This window comes from Sapajus apella, unplaced genomic scaffold (assembly GCF_009761245.1).
Source record: "Sapajus apella isolate SASKATOON/1434 unplaced genomic scaffold, GSC_monkey_1.0 scaffold59, whole genome shotgun sequence".
NCBI lineage: Eukaryota > Metazoa > Chordata > Mammalia > Primates > Cebidae > Sapajus > Sapajus apella.
The window spans coordinates 10,283,051-10,300,231 of record NW_022436999.1 but is presented as its reverse complement, the minus strand read 5'-3'; the positions used below and the strand labels follow the sequence as shown (position 1 = coordinate 10,300,231).

The 17,181-nt window shown below is 36.6% G+C and overlaps 1 protein-coding gene across 1 annotated transcript in view; it reads right to left on the bottom strand.

The window, feature by feature from the left end:
• Positions 1 to 8,935, bottom strand: part of LOC116528593 (potassium voltage-gated channel subfamily H member 5) — a 109,914-nt gene extending 100,979 nt beyond the window's left edge. The window contains exon 1 of the mRNA XM_032245914.1: positions 8,650 to 8,935. Within this exon, the coding sequence (XP_032101805.1) occupies positions 8,650 to 8,878 (229 nt within the window). The 5' untranslated portion in view covers positions 8,879 to 8,935. The remainder of the gene's footprint in view (positions 1 to 8,649) is intronic.
• Between the last annotated feature and the right edge of the window lie 8,246 nt (positions 8,936 to 17,181).

The following is a 17,181-nucleotide window of genomic DNA, read 5'->3' as shown; positions in this document are numbered from 1 at the left end:
CTTCATTTGCAACTCTCAATGACTTAATGAATCTAGGCATTGAGTATCAATGGCTGATAACATCACCTAAAGTGATTCAACCAAACATCATGTGCCTCTTATGAAAGAACAAAGACCCAACTACAGTTTTGCTAAAGGGATTGAACCTGAGTCCACCAAGCCTCTGCATTCAGCTGCTAATTGCAGAAAATACAGAGGATAGAGGAACATGCTAAAATGCAATGAGTATGCAATCAGCAAAATCCAAACTGTAGGAACTCTGCAGGACAAATGGTCCACATTACTCAGCAGAAAATTGTAAGATAAACAATGGGACAGAAGTGGAACTTGCAGATATTTTTAAAAATGCAAGATATATCAAATTTTAAAACAGAAAAATTAAACCTGGTATTTAGGGATGGGGCACATGGCATGGTTTCCTGGAGCAGTAGAGTGAAACCTTAACGTTCTATTTCTTGACCTTGTAAAACTTCATTAGATTACATATTTACATTGTGAGATATTCTGAATCTTTTTTTCGTTTTCAATTAATAATCTCAAATGATTTTGCTGCACACCTACTCCCCAACAACACCTTACCCTCTCCTCACATGAAAAAAGAAGACACTGAGTCCTCAGTGGCATTGTTGACTAGGTAAACCCACGCGACTGACTGGCTCCAATCTTATGTGACAAAACAAAGCCCACTCATTAAACTCATATTTTATTAACTTTACGGGTCCTTGAAGTCAAAATATTCTCAATGCTTTTTAAGACAAGTTGAAATATTGGTATTTACTAAGGGAGTGCAGGGTAGGGAAGGAGAGGGGAATGAGATATTGGTGTGTAGGTAGGTATACTAAAGAGAGGAAGATGCAAATTAAGCTTTATGGAAGTATATGTAATGACTTCAGAAAACAAAAGAGCAATGAGAAAAGCAAGCTGAGCAGTCCCTACCCTGTCCAGAGAATGCCAACACTCAAGGGCATGGCAAAGAGGTCAGCATGGTACTGTCAGGAGTCATAAGGCTGGCACAGATTCAAAAAATAGAGAAGGAAAGTTCACTTTCTCATGGAAGAAAAACGTGGTCTTTCCTGCAATCTTGAAGCATTCTAGCAAGCTTCATTTCCACTTTAACACCTGCCAGCTTAAACTCTGAACTCTTCCATAACCCAGATGAAAGAGGTGAGTGGAATTTAACATCCTTATCTTGTGTTCTAAGAACTCATGACATTCACACTCTGGGCTTAGTTCTCCTCAGTCCTAAACACCTTCCTTGTGATAAACCAGTCACTTGGAGGAGAACAATATTTTTAGATACATAGTAGCTGATTTAGCCAATTCATACTTAACTAATTACCGTAGGTAATATTTGGTGAAGGGTTTTTGTAATGTACATTGTCATGGTGCCTAATTCTTGCAGTGTTGTTAGAGAAATCTTTTTTTTTTAAGTAAAAAGATATAAATTAGTAAAGGTAATATAGGTACTCTATTTTCCATTAAGATTAAACCAAATAGTTGTACTATAATTTCAAAATTCTGTTTCAAAATTCCTGTTAAAGACAGCATCACTTTTTTGTAATTTGATTGTTAAAACCATGCACATAATGTTGGACAGGTTTGGATTCAAATCCTGTACCCACTAATTACTTATTAGCTGTGACCCAGGGTGAACCACCCGATCTTATCGAGTTTCAGTTCCTTCATCTGTAAGATGACTACAATAATTACTTTCTTCACAGGGTTATTAAAGGACTTGATATAATAATGTATACAAAATAATGAGCACTCCACTAATAAGTATTGGAATTTTAATAAGACTTTCAAAGAGGCCCAAGTATATTTTTCAAAAATATACTTTAAAAGTTTGATAAGGAATATTAAAATCAAAATGTATCTGTTGACTTTACAATTTACTTAAGTAGGGGGGCTCATTTAATACCATTTTTCTTTCTTTAAGTCCCTTTTAATTCTTAAATGTTTATGTATTCATGAAGTTAATTGATTTGTTGAATCATTAATTCTAATTGATGATAAAAGCAATGCTACTTTAGGAATTAAAGCTAAATCTCCTTCAATTAATGTCATTTAAAGTTTTCTTATCATAGTCAACAACCAGGCATAAGTTAGATTCTTTCTTGGTACTGGGGATCCTTGATGGAGCACCAGAAAGGAGCAGCTTATCAGAGGGCCATGTGTGGTCTGAGATACTTAACACAGCCACCACCCCCTCATTCTCTTTGCTCAAATTTCCTAGTTAACAGTAGGAAAATGTTTCTTCTGCCTACAATAGATCTAAACTAAAGCTACAGGCTTTCGAGAAATGCATTTTACTATAAACCTCCAGACAAAGGAAGAACAGAGGGCAGTCAGTATTTCATGATATAACATAGAGGAAATTGGCAAGTGAGTCAACAGAACACAATTTATTTTTCTGGGTACTTACAACTGAAACGATTATGAAAACAGTTTGTTGGCAAAGTACAGTTGGCCCTCCATACCCATGGATTTCTCATCAATGGATTCAACGAACCACAAATAAAAAATATTTAGGGTTAAAAAATGGTTGGCTGCATCTGTACTAAATGTGTATAGACTTTTTTCTTGTCATTATTCCCCAACCAATAAAACAACTATGTACATAGCATTGTCATTGTGTTGGGAATGATAAATAACGTAGAGATGATTTTAAATATACAGAAAGATGTGCATAGGTTGTATGCAAATACTACACCATTTTACATAAGGTACTTGAGCATCCTCAGAGTAGGGTATCTGTGAGGTGTCCTAAAACCAATCCCTAGTAAATATCAAGCATCAGCTGTACCAGCTAATCTGTCTCACTCAAACAAGCCTTTACTAAGAACATATTGAAGTGGTCCTATCATAGATGACAGAGAGATAAAAATTCAAGTGGTCACTGTACAGTGGGAGGATAAACAGGTAAAGGATAAAAATAGGAGATACTAAGAACCCTGTACAGTCATCCAAGTGGAAGCACAGAATAGAGGCATCTAACCAAGACTAGGGCAATAAGGAAAAAATTAGTGATCTGTTTCTTGCAGATCACTAAAAAGGAAAGAAAAAGTTTTCTAAATAAAGGAGCGGTATATGCAAAAGCCTGCCAGTAAGAAGGGGCTTTGTATACCTCAAGAAACTTCCTGCAATTCAGCGTGGTGAGAATATGGTAGGGATAGACAATGACACAAATCAGGCTGGAAAGGAGAGCAAAAACCAGAACCCAAATGCTCCCATAGGCCATGCTCGTAGCTACATTTTATTCTTAAGATACTGGAAATACTAATGAGGACACTGACATAATTGTTTCTTAGGAAGATTACTGTGGTGGCAGCATAACATAGAAATGGAGGTTGAAGCTGATGATAGATTTATAAGCAGGTAAGACTATCGGCTAAGATGGGAGTCAGGGTCCATGTGAACCTGGAAAATCTGAGACAGGTCTCAGTCAGTTTACGAAGTTTATTTTGCCAAGGTTGAGGACATGCTGTGACGCATCCTCAGGAAGTCCTGACGACATGTGCCCAATGTGGTCGGGGCACAGCTTGGTTTTACGTATTTTAGGGAGACATCAATCAATACATGTAAGAAGTACATTGGTTTTGTCTGGGAAGGGGGGACAACTTGAAGCAAAGGCAGAATGACCCAAAGTGGGGAGGGAGCTTTCAGGTCACAGACAGGTGATATAAAAATGGCTGCATTCTTCTGAGTTTCTGATTAGCCTTTCCAAAGGAAGCAATTCAGATATGCATCTATCTCAGTAACTTTGAATGGAACGGTGCTGGGTGTGGGGGCGGGGGGCAGATGAGTTTTCCTTAGTGATTTTGGGGTTCCAAGGTATTTTCCTTTCACACCCAGGGTAAAAATTTTAAGAGCATTGATTGTGGTAAGGGATATTAAGAATAGGAACAAAAGATACCATAGAATAAACAAAACTCAGTTTTGAAGGGTAGTAGAGAGGGTTTGAGGTTGAACCTAAACTACCAAGATTGTTAAAACCTTTATTTTATCCCAAAACCTGCAGGCTGAGGATCTCTAAAAGTAAACATTTTGAACCACAGATAAACAATGTTATAATCACTGCTTCAAATGTTTAAATCAAGACAAGCACACATGTTTTTAAAAGCAAACAACTGATTTGCCCTCTGTGAAAGTATCTGAATTAACTCATTTCATCATCATAATATGTAGAACAAATCTACATGTTTCACAGTTCAGCATCTAAAAACACAGAAGCATGGGTATAAAAGAAAATAATTTTCAGGAACTCGGGAAAAGCCCTTTTAAGGATTTAAACTGTGAAGCGCTTGACTTCTAATAGCAAGTGCAGAGGAAGAAATACTAACTACAGCTTAAAAGTCACGTTTTCATAGATTCTCAAAATAGCAAAATATTATTCATTCACATCTCAGATTTTTTCTTTCCATAATAAAATAAGGAGATTTTTAATTTCAAGCAGCATAATGTATAAATTTTCTTTAATAATATGTTTACAATGCACTTTGTTTTTTTGAGACAGAGTCTCACTCTGTCGCTCAGGCTGGCATGATCTCAGCTCACCTGCAACCTCTGCCTCCTTGGTTCAACTGATACTTATGCCTCAGCCTCCCAAGTAGCTGGGATTACAGGTGCATGACACCAAACCCAGCTAATTTTTGTATTTTTAGTAGAGATGGTATTTCACCGATTTGGCCAGACTGGTCTCTAACTCCTGACCTCAAATCATTCACCCATCTCGTCCTCTCAAAGGGCTAGGATTACAGGCATGAGCCACTATGCCCAGCCTACAGTGGATTTTAAATAACTGATTCTAATTAAAATAGAATCTTAATTCAAGTGCTAAAGATTCTCGTATTGATTTAGTTATGTTATTTCTGTCCTCATTTATGCTGTTTTTCCCAACCCCATAACAATTTTCAACACTCCATCCAAACCATACGTAAACAAGCATAGCACTCTTGAGAATCTGAAGTTACAATTAAAAGACTTAGAGATTGTCTTAGTTTAATAACTCTAACCGTATGATTCTAATAATCAATGAACACAGATGAGAAAAGACAAAATGAAAATACAACAAAACAAATGTGTTAGGAGCAGGGTCTATTATTGGCAGGGAAATGTCATTTTTATAGCCTCTGAAAGGCACAATATACTTGTCAAGACACTGAGAAGTAACCTGGCTATTTCAGTCATACCAATAAATCTGTTCACATTAATTACAGGGTAGAAACTAAAAAGGAATAAGTCTTTAAAGAATATAAAATATTATGTATGCATCATCAACTTAATTTGGAATTCTTTGTTTTTTATAAAATGTGGGAAGGTCAAAAAAAGGTGGAGGTGTAGGAACTGAAAGAACTTCAAATTGAAAAAAGACATGAACTGCAATTACATCCATATGCCCTATTTAGAAAAACATCTTGAAGCCATCCTCCGGTGTTAAAGGAGGTTATTTGTTGACTGACTTTTTTATCTTTCCATTAATTAGTTATGCTTCAGAACTTATTCATTAAACTCCTTAGCACTTTTGACACACCAAAGAATTATGTACCTATCAAGAAACTGTTTAGTGGCAAGAATCCAAAAAGAAGAAACTGCACCTGATTTTGGATTCAAAGATTCTAATTAATTTTAAAATAACCTCCCTTCCCTACCTTTTAGCTGGCAAATGAATCAGTGTAAGAGATAGCAAGGCCTTCTTATTTCTCCTATCAGACTAATTTAGGCAAGTTCCCATTTTTATGAGGTATCCTCAGATGTGAAGAATGTAGGGATTTTATTCCTCTCTGACCCTTGCAAGGCAAAGAGCATTAAACATGACAGCTTTTGCCATATTTCAATGCCAAAGGCCACAGTTGAAAATTAAGACATAACAATCATAAATATCTGTACACCAAATAACACAGCAGCAAATGTTATAACTACAAGAGATGCGAGGAGACATAGATAAAACACATGAATAATAAGATACATTAGCCTGCCACTTTCAGTGCCAGGACAAATCAAAAAGATTTTTAAAAAGCACTTAAAGTTATACAGACCAAATCAACTTAATAAAACAGAAATTAAAGACATACATATATATCTTTATATACACACACATACACACACACACACACACACACACATAACTTATATATACACACATATATATATCAGGATGTGAAGGGATGATATATATTAAAGATTAAATATATATTAATAATTAAATATATTTATATTATATTAATTATATATATTAAATATTAAATATATTAATATAATCCATTCACATCCTGATAACTTTTGTAACTTTTCATTAAGCATGCAGTTATTTCAAAATTAAACTATCAAAAATGAGAAGAAGAAAGGGAAGAGGAGGTGAAGAAAGAGGTAAAGAAGAGGATGAAGAGAAGAATCGAGGAAAAAATGGTGCTGGTAAGTTACTATTTTAATCCTCCTTTCTTCAAACATCATTAAAGCATTTTGTATGTTAAACAAACAAACAAAAAATCTTGATCTGGTGGACTTTTGAATGAACTAGTCTTTTTCAGAGTCCTGTAGAGAAAAAGAAATAAAGGTACCCAGAGAATTGTCCATATAATTTGAGTCATTAAGCACAAGATGTGAAAAGTTTCTGAATCCCAAGATTTTTGAGGAGCGAGAACAAAAAGCCCACACTCAAAATAATAAAATGTGACAGATATATGATGAGATGGGTCCAATACCCAGGGGTCCTGTGTTCATTTTTACTGTGTCACTGGGCAAAACAAGTTACCATTTTATTTTAAAATGAAAGGAAAATGCATTTTGTCTGTCTCACTGAGCAAATTGTTCCATTTTAGCAGACTCAGGCCAGAGGCACATTGTACCCAGGACTTTCGCCAGCCTTCTTTCAGAAAAGAGTTACCCAAGTGAAGTTGTAATGAAGAAAATGGAACAAAGCAAATGATAATGACTCTACAGCTGAGGTCATTTATCATGAGGGTACTCATTTTCAGGTAATATATTTGATATTTTTTTCCTACCCACCATTGACATGGACATTCAGGAAAATAAAATAAATCTGCTTTGGCCTTGTATTTTATTCTCTTCTCTATGCAAACAAGAATGGTTACAGTGTGAATATGCTTCATTTTACCACAAAGGATTGTTCTGGTGAAATGTACACTTTTTATGAAGGGTTATATTTAACTGCTTTATCCTCCAGTAAACAAAGCAGAATAAGCACTAATGAGCATTAAACATAACCAGAACGCTGACTTTAAAGTGTTGTATTTTCTTCTTGAAAAAAAATTAAAATAGTTCCTAGAAGAAATCTAACTATAACGCTATTGTTTATATACAGTTAACGAAAGGCTTACAAACCATGGTATTCAGTCATTTGCAGCCCTGAGCCATTTTCTAGAACTCACGATTTTTACAGAACCTGTTTTCCTATGAAGAGTTATTTCTTTTCCAATCTCAATTCTATATTTTTCAAGTAATGGTGCTTTTTGAAGTCAATTTTTCATTATTGTGGTGGATTGTGTTTTTGTAGTTTTTAAAATCTATTAGTTAATCGCCTACTTTTGAGAATAAGTGGCATTCATGCTATGGTAGGTTGACCTCGGTAGCTGAAAATCCAATAGTTTAAAAATTGAGCTCATTTTTCATGAGACACAAGCCGTGAAAAATGTGATCAAAATGAAGTCGACATCCTGCAATTCTGACTTATTTTACCTGATAAAAAAAAAAACAAGGAGTGATTCTCCTCTGACCTTATTTTATTACTTCCTTTTATATCTGTGGATATCATGAACCTGCTGCAGATCTTTGAGCAGAAAATGATCTAAAAGGTCATTTGGCAATTGTTTTGCCAAGCAATATATCCTACACCGTCCCCAAATATGCAACATTTTTTTATTTTCTCACTTACATATACGGTTACTGCCTTTTTATTGTGGTTGTGGTTAGCAGAACTATCTACTGAATTCTAAATTCTAAAATTCTCTGAATTTTAAAATGAATTTATTATTAGCCAAATAATTTGTATGGCTTTTGAATATAGGTGGACAGAACCAGCTTTATAAACCTAAGTTTAATTTACTCATATTGTGATCACTCCACTATAAAAGGTCAGACTTATTAACCTCCTCTGCACTTTCAGCTCACTATTTAGGTTGACTGTGATGAAGGAGAAAGTTTTGGAGTAAAATCATCTATATTCAAGCCTCCATTCATTTACTAACTAACTGGGAAAATCACTAAGCTTTTCTGGGCCTCACTTGGTTCCTCTCTAAAGAAAAGGGTTGAGCTAGAGAGGTTCTATCACCCTTCTGAGACTAACACCTTATGTCACTACCATGATAATCATTCCACAAGCCATTTTCATACTTACTCACACGGAGCTACAAGGCACCTTAGGCTGTAACCACCTTTAGTCTAGAAGGTACTGTCCTACTGTTGCCAAAGAAAGTTTAATCAAACCCCTACTCAGCTCATTAGGCTGTGACTGATACTAATGTTCTCTGCTGAAACAGCATTATTAGTTTTCATTAAAATTCACATCTCATTAGTGACCCAATTTCCAAAGTTACCAAACAAAGGAAATTTCTCTTTAAAAATCTGAGAAGCAAAATACCTAAAGCTGTTATTACGCATTTGCTACTACATTAGGAAAGTTCACAGTACCTAAAATAGCCACCACCTCATCATCCTGGATGACTTCCAAGGATCCCGACACCACAAAGCAGAGGGCATCCACACTTTCTCCAGCATGGTAAATGAGGTCCCCAGGAGCACAGTGAATGGTTTGGAACTCTACTGCCAAGGCGCGCAGACACCCATCGCTGGCCAATCGAAAAGCAGGATGTTCATTAAAAACCTTCCGGTTTAGATGAACACAGATATCAGCTCTCATGTCCTTGGGACAAATGGAGAGGACCTAAAGAAGGTGAGAGATGAATAAGTCAGAAGGAAAGAGAAAGGGGCCACTTCAGAAAAAAATCATCCAAAAAGTATTTATTGACCATGACTATGCCTGCTACACACCCTGCTAGATACTGGGAAGGCAAAGGTAACAAAACACAGCTCTGCTCTGAAGGAGGTAATAATCTGCTGAGATGGACTGATGAGCATATGGAACATGACAATGCAGAACCATGTAGTAAATGCTTTGAGAAGAGTATGTAACTCCCCTTAGAAGGAGCACAGCCTTGGCCGGGCACAGTTGCTCACCGCCTGTAATTCCAGCACTTTGGGAGGCCAAGACAGGTGTATCCCTTGAGCTCAGTAGTTTGAGACCAGCCTGGGCAATATGGTGAAACCCTGTCTACTAAAAAGACAAAAACAAAAAATTAGCTGGCCATGGTGGTGCACACCTGTAGTTCCAGCTATTCGGGAGGTTTAGGTGGGAGAATCACCTTATCCCAGGAGGCAGAGATTGCAGTGAGCCAAGGTTGTGCCACTGTATTCCAGCCTGGGTGACAGAGGGAGACCGTGTCTCAAAAACAAATAAGCAAACAAACAAAAAACCTTTTTGAGGTGATCATGAAAAGTCTCAGAAAAAAGTTAAGATCATTTCATCACAGAATCAAGTAAAATAGGGAGTGAACATTCATTTTAATTTAGATGTTTCAGAATTTTTTATAACTAAATCAAAATTTCACATTGGAGGTGTATTCACGCTAGGCAGCTGTAAGAAAACAAAATCAACAAAAGCACCCCGGCAACTTGACATACTGGCACTGGTAGACATAACTCCACTCTTGATGTATTTTCTTCACTGTGAAGGATTTTTTTTTTTTTTTACAAATAAATTCATATCCAGGGAGGGACAAGGGCATTCACCAGCCTTCTGTAAGGCTCGGCAATTGGAAATGTCAGTGCTGGCAGGGCGGATACATTATTTTGTATGGCAGTCCTTGCTCATTCTGGTCTTTGACTTCTGAAGACTGCTGCAGGCAGTAGCAGAATTCAACGTGTAGCATCCTTTAGAAAAGGAAACAAATGGTGGAAGTATGCTTATACAGCAAGGAGTAGAGAGCTTTTACTGGCTGCAGCTTTCTGACAGGGTGATTACAAACCCAAATTAAAATAGATATTATCGTCACATTTAATCAGAATATCGTGGAGCAAGATGTGATTGTGGAAGTTAATACCACCCATTTTAAAGATGTAAGTGCAAACTCATCTAGAATGCTCCTCAAACCCACTTTGTAAACTATTCCCTATAACCAGAAATGGTTTTCTTTGATCAGATTTCAATCCCTCAAAGCTGAAGCTAAATTGATTTTCCCCATTAAGTTTATACTGCATAATGTTTTAATATAAAATAGTTTTCTTTCCTCTACTAATTGCATTTTAAGCTTTAAAAAATTTCCTAAGGCTTGAAAATGTCCCCTGACTATTGATAGTGATATCAATGAAAAACAGGTTGCTTCCCTGTAGACAAGACAAGCCCATTATGAATGTAAAAACCATTAATTAAATTGTGCTTTCAGTATTCCTTCTCTTAACCTTTCTTAATACTGTACATATATTTCACATTATTTAATCATCTCTGGGTTTTTTTTCATACGCCCTCAAATTCCTATAGGCAGCAGCAATCTCTCACTCACCTTTCTGAAAAATCTGATCTTTGAGAAAAGGAATGCCTAATACAGCTTTAAAAGTAATTGACACTGTTTTCACATCAGTTATTTCCATCATAAGGCAACATTTTCTTGAACATATAAACCTTTCGTGACTTTGGACAATACATTAGTCATTCCAAAGGCACTTACTGAGCTTCCATAATATATCACATCACTATGCCAAATCCTCAGAACTACAAGGATAAGTAAGACACTGTGTTTGCCACAGGGGGGCTAACAGGAAGTGTGGGAGGTGGGTGTGTAAAGGGATAATTGCAATACAATGAAAAAAGTGGTATGATGGGGCAGCAAAAAAGATCAGGTTCAAGAGGATATGAGTCTGGGTTCACAACTATCCCTTACAACCTTTGTAACCTGCAGCACCTCATTTAATTCCTCTAAACCTCATCTGTGAAATGGGATAATGACAGTGCTTGTATCTTAGGCTCATTGTAGAAATTAAATAAAAGGACATGAGTTTAGCATAGTTTAGCCTGGCACATAGCAAGGGCAGAGGAAATACTAGCTCTCTTTATCCCTACTAAACATCTGTCTTCCTACAGTTTATTGTTGCTTAAATCCTCTGCAAAAACAATTTTCTTTTTTCATTTTCCACTCCTGTCTAAAGTGTTCACCTGGGCAGTTTGGTAGGTTTCCAGACAGAATTAAGAAAATATTTCAGCACAAACCTGAAGATATTTTAAGCACTAATTAGGGTTAATATTTCTCCCAAGTTGAAAATGAAATTAGCTCTAGAAAAACAACAAAAAAATTTAAGTACATACCCACATACACAAACATTACACTGAATATCTTAATGGAAAAATAGACTGCTCTGTTTCAATCCATTTACCATGTAGGACTTTCATTGTTTTCTATTCATTTTGGTAATAGTCTTATTATTTCCTTTTAATAGTGTTTCTCAGGATTTCTGTTGCAAATGAAATATTCATATTTGCATTATTCTCTGTTTATTGGTATGTCAAAAGAGGATTTTATTACATTATGAGTACACCTTTCTTTTTTGTTTCACTTAACATATGACACTAATTGATTTATTATTTTGATTAATGGTATCTACTTATATCCAGATACCACAAAGTGACAAGCTAAAACTAAATGCTAAAATAGAGCAACCAACATGACCCCACTGGCAAGCACCTTCCTTCCCCAACCTTAGATAGACCATGTGCATTACACAATGTTCTTGCCATCAAAATATAAGTATTTTGTTATTTACTCTGGAAACGAAATGATAATCACTGTCTTAGACAAGGCAGAACTTGTTTTTAAGTGACGGAGGAAAATTATCATTCAAGATGACTTTCACACCTGGCCCACTGGTCTCAGTTTCCATGTATTCTGCCTTAAATGTCAGATCCAATTTATTGTAGCTGGGTTTCCTAATGAATATTTCATAGTTAAAAACAAAAAAAAATTATATTTTAGAAGACAATATTTAGGTTAAAAGTGACTTTTGTTTTCAGAGTTGATTATTTTTCCCTTTTGCAACAGAATATTAACAAAGTAGACTATTCATTAAAATGAGCAATAGATTGTCTTTGGAAGAGCTATGGTGTCAGAGGCATGTGAACCAGAACAACGCCATCTTGAATAGAAGCTGGGTAAAATGAGGTTAAAACCTACTAGGCTGCATTCCCATACAGTTAAGGCATTCTAAGTCACAGGATGAGACAGGAGGTTGGCACAAGATACAGGTCATAAAGCCCTTGCTGATAAAACAGGTTGCAGTAAAGAAGCCAGCTACATCCTACCAAAACCAAGATAGCAACGAGAGTGACCTCTGGTCGTCCTCGCTACTACACTTCCATCAGCACCATGACAGTTTACGAAAGCCATGGCAATGTCAGAAAGGTCTAAAAGGGGGAGACATGAATAATCCACCCCTTGTTTAGCATATCATCAAGAAATAACCATACAAATGGGCAACCAGCAGCTCTCAGGGCTGCTCTGTCTATGCAGTAGCCCTTCTTTTATTCCTTTCCTTTCTTAATAAACTTGCTTTCACTTTGCACTGCAAAGTTGACCTGAATTCTTTCTTGTGTGAGATCCAAGAACCCTCTCTTGGGGTCTGGATCTAGACCTCTTTCCTGTAACATATTTCTGGCAGCCACAGAAGGGACTATAGTGCAGAACCCCTGACCCAACAGCTACCTTTGGGTAAGTATTGGGGAACTGTAACATATTTCTGGTGAACTATAGAAAGGACGATACCGAAGAAACACCCCACCCCAAAGGAAACAGACTGCAGCACGGATTGGATGACTTTGGGTGAGTGGTGGGGTAGCTGGGTAAAGAATGGGATTGGGTTAGAGTCTCTCCTCAGACAAAGTAGGTTAGAGGCCCCTCTTAATAAAAGGCAAGGATGCTTGACCGACCGTGGATTATGGGGCCAATTTAGGAGGGTTACAGTCCCTTCTCAGCTTTAGAGGATTAGAGCCCCCTCTCCATAAAGTCTGTCTCAGCTAAGAACAGGTTTGGCACGATGGGATGTTAGCTGCTATTCTCTGGATTAATCTGCCTTGCACTCTTTGCTGAAGGCTGTGGGTGACAGGATTAGGCATGTAGAGGATTGTGGGATATAGGGTGCTTTGTTTTTCCTGAAAAGGGAAACTTGAGAGCTTACAGGATTACTGGAAATGATCCCTTTGCTACCAAGAAGCAGCCGCCTGAACTTTTCAATGTCACTGTAATGGGCAGGTCTTTCGCTGGCCTTCCTGACCATTTTGCCTCCCCGACCCTGCCACAGGAAATGCTTTTCTCCCTCTCTTGTTTCCCTTTCTCATCATTTCTATTGCTCAGGGTGACCATCTTGCCCAGAGACCATTTTGACCAAGTCGGAGGCTGGATTAAAGATGACAGGGCCCATCTGGGGCCAAATTTGAGCTCTGCCAGTTTGATATTGGGTGCTAATCAGAGTGGCTAATGTCTATGTTTTATCACATGTATTTTGCTTTGCCCAGAATTAATAATAATTTTCCTTTATGATGTGGGTTAGCTCTCAGGTCAATGATGCCACAAGCTGGATCACTAGGGCTGCTTAGGGAAAGGGAACCCAGAAGCCTGGCATGCCGGCAAAAGTGTAAGAATTTTCTAGCAGTCAGATTTCTGACTTCTCTGTCTCTGTGCAAACAGTTAAATGAATGATTTTTAAAAATCAGTGTTTATCTCCTCTGTAAAGTTTTGATTAATGTGAAAAAGAATTCTAAGGCTAGTTTTAAACTGGTGTCTTTTGTGCTATTAATTTGTTTTCTGTGTTGAGGGGTACTTCAGGATAAAACATGAGCTTAGAACACCTATAAGCCTGCTTTTTAAAACAACCCAGCAAGGTGGTCAGTAACAAACTTGGCTGCAGATCCCTGAAACAGTAAAAACTGAATTAAGTCTCCACCTTGTCTTATGTCCTTGGGAGCCTGACCTTTTAAGCACATGGCGGTACTTTCTCTTGGTCTCCATCTTCCAGGGAACAGGAATTATAGAGTTCATGTTATAGTTAGCTCTAAACATTATATTTACTAGTTAAAAGCCTTTGCAAACTCAAAATTAACTACTCTAGACTCATTCTGGGAAAATAAATGGAGACTGCCCTGGACTGTAGCTCATTAGCTAAGGCTTTGCATTTTCACAGTGGTGGTCTAGGTTCAATTTCCCACGTAGGAAGTGAGTCATATCTGGTTTAATATCTGTGTGATCCTTCTCTTCTCTTCCATGGACTGTCTTAAATTTTCCTTTCTCTAAGCACCTGGGAGGTTACCTTTGGTAAAGTTCAAAAGCCAGATATATCAGTCATTTGGCATAAGAAACTCTAAAAACGCTTAAGAGTGTTATGGTTAAAATAAGTTTAATTAAGAATGGATATTCAAGTTCTAACAGTCTGGACATCTTGGGGAAAACAGGAGGCATCAGAGACCCATTTCCTGGTCCTGTTCTTCCAAGGGATCCCAGTAATCCAATAAACTTAAAAACTGGCAAATGAAAAATCTTACAACATCTATAGTAACTTTCTGTCTTTCTGTGTAGCTATACATGTGTTCTGTATAATGTTTATATAAAAGAGCTGTAATTAATTGGCCGAAACAAAAATAAGCAATTAAACCAAATATTTTGAAAGCAAAATAAAAACTGTAATATCTTTTTGTTCATGTAACTTTAATAATCTTTGTAAAATAAAAACAGCTTTAAAAACTAGTGATAAAAACATTTAGCCTAAATTATACAGGTCAGATATTGGGTTTACTAAATGCTTTAAGGTCACAAACTGCTTCTTTAGTTTTTAAAAAGTGTTCAATTTACCTACATTGAAGCCATTAGACTGTAGATAAGGCCTGAGGACATGTGGAATTCGCCATGCCCCCTAGCTATACAAAGATTATAAAGAAAGAGATTTTATATTTAAAAAAGCATCTTGTAAGGGAAATTCTTGTCCTAAAGTAAAATGACTGGCTGTTTAAAAGGAAGGATAGAGCAAGTCAGAAAGTCCAACAATGTCTCAGATGGTCTATGTAAATTGTGAAAGGGTTTGTGAAAGGGAATTTATGCAAAAAAATGTTGTACCATTCAAAGGGTGTTAGGCCTCCTAAATGCTTCATAAAATGCCTCTATAACTCTTACTGTACAACTTGCCTTCTTAAGTAAGGTAAGGCCTAGGGACATATGGAGTTAGTCATGTCCCCTACCTATGCTGGAGAGTTCGCCCCTATCTATCTGCAGTTCTGCCTAGTGTGTCCTAGGCTAGGTTCCATATCTTGTTAAAATTGCTTATCAACCAGGGTTTTCACCAAAAGTGAAAGTCACTAAAAGTTAACATTGTAACATGCAATGGAGACTACTGAAAAAACAGTTTTACACTTAAGATGTGTAAGGAAAGTAGAATGTACTTTTGGTAAAAGATTATAAGAAAGCAGAGGAATGTGGATATTTTTGTCTAAAAAATTAAATAATTGTTTTAAGTTAGACAGAATTAAGCTAAAGATTTAAACAGGTTATGGAAGGTTTATAAAAATTAATTATAAGAGATTATGTTAATAAACATACTGGCTAAAGTTAAAGAGGTATTATTATTCAGTTCTACCATAAATTAAACATTGGAATAGAAACACAACAAGTTCTTCTTAGTGCACTGATCTCTTTCACAGAAAAATGTAAAGGGTTATAATAAGTTTATAAGAATCTTACATTATGGTTAAACATTAAAATTGGGTAAATATATCTATAAAGTTTTTATTAAAAATTCGGTTAACATTAATAACACATTAATGTAAAGGTGAAATTTGGCTTTTTTGGTATAAAAATCATACAGGAAGCATTATCAAATGCGAAATGGTATTTTGCTTTCCTATATTTGCATAAATGTGTTATGGATATATGTTCCAAAGTACTGGAAAATTCCTATAATTGTAATAAACTTAGTGTATGTTATTAATTATTGTAATTGTTATGTAAAATTTTGTTTTCCACAGAAGTAACCAAATTTCCTTATCAATTGTGGCTTTAATAGTGGCTGTCCTAAAACTTATAATCTACAGACAACTATTGTCTTGTTTTAATCATCTTTAGAAGATGGTTTATAATCAACTATAGAACTCTAGCAGGTGTTCCTAAATGCAGGTTTCTAATAACTTTGGAAATTGTATCATTAGAATAGAAGAAACCACTTTCAGAACTCTCATGAAGAGCTAGAATGTTTATGAATATCAAACAGAACAGGAGTTAACTAAATTAACTGAACCAATGGAAAACTGAAGTAATCTTTTTAACTTTGCCTAAAACATCACTGATCCTTTGTTTTTTTTTCAGAGTCAAGGAAACTTTTCTTTGAGCTATTTACAACTTACAGAAATTGAGCAAAGTATTGCTGTGAACAAAATTTGGAACATGTTTGTTTCTCTCTACCTAATTTCTCCAGAATTTGGAAACTAGTTGTGAGTATTCTTAACTTATGACAGTATAGTTATTTGCATAAGTGCAATAAGAATCTGTTTTCTTTTAGAGAAATTGGTTATTTTACCAAGACCTTGAATGGAATGTGTGCTTTCCTTTAAGGAATCAAACTTGACTTGTAGAGCCAATAAAAGCACTTTGGGGAACTAGCCTCATACCTTGCCTACACAGTCTCTGTACAGGGTTTCTGACCTATAGTAAGTAAAGAATGCCACTTTCTCATAGGCCAAGGAGCCCCAAGTTATCTTGGAAATTCAAAAGGAAAGGAATTTCCCTAACTCATAAGTATTTGCAATGCAATACAAGCCCACGGCAGGGCTTGGCTTTAAAAAGTTTTTATCTGATATTCCTTATGAAAGCCAATTAAGAAGCCTATGTGAGGGCCGGGCGTGGTGGCTCAAGCCTGTAATCCCAGCACTTTGGGAGGCCGAGGCGGGTGGATCACGAGGTCAAGAGATCGAGACCATCCTGGTCAACATGGTGAAACCCCGTCTCTACTAAAAATACAAAAAATTAGCTGGGCATGGTGGTGCGTGCCTGTAATCCCAGCTACTCAGGAGACTGAGGCAGGAGAATTGCCTGAACCCAGGAGGCGGAGGTTGTGGTGAGCCGAGATCGCGCCATTGCA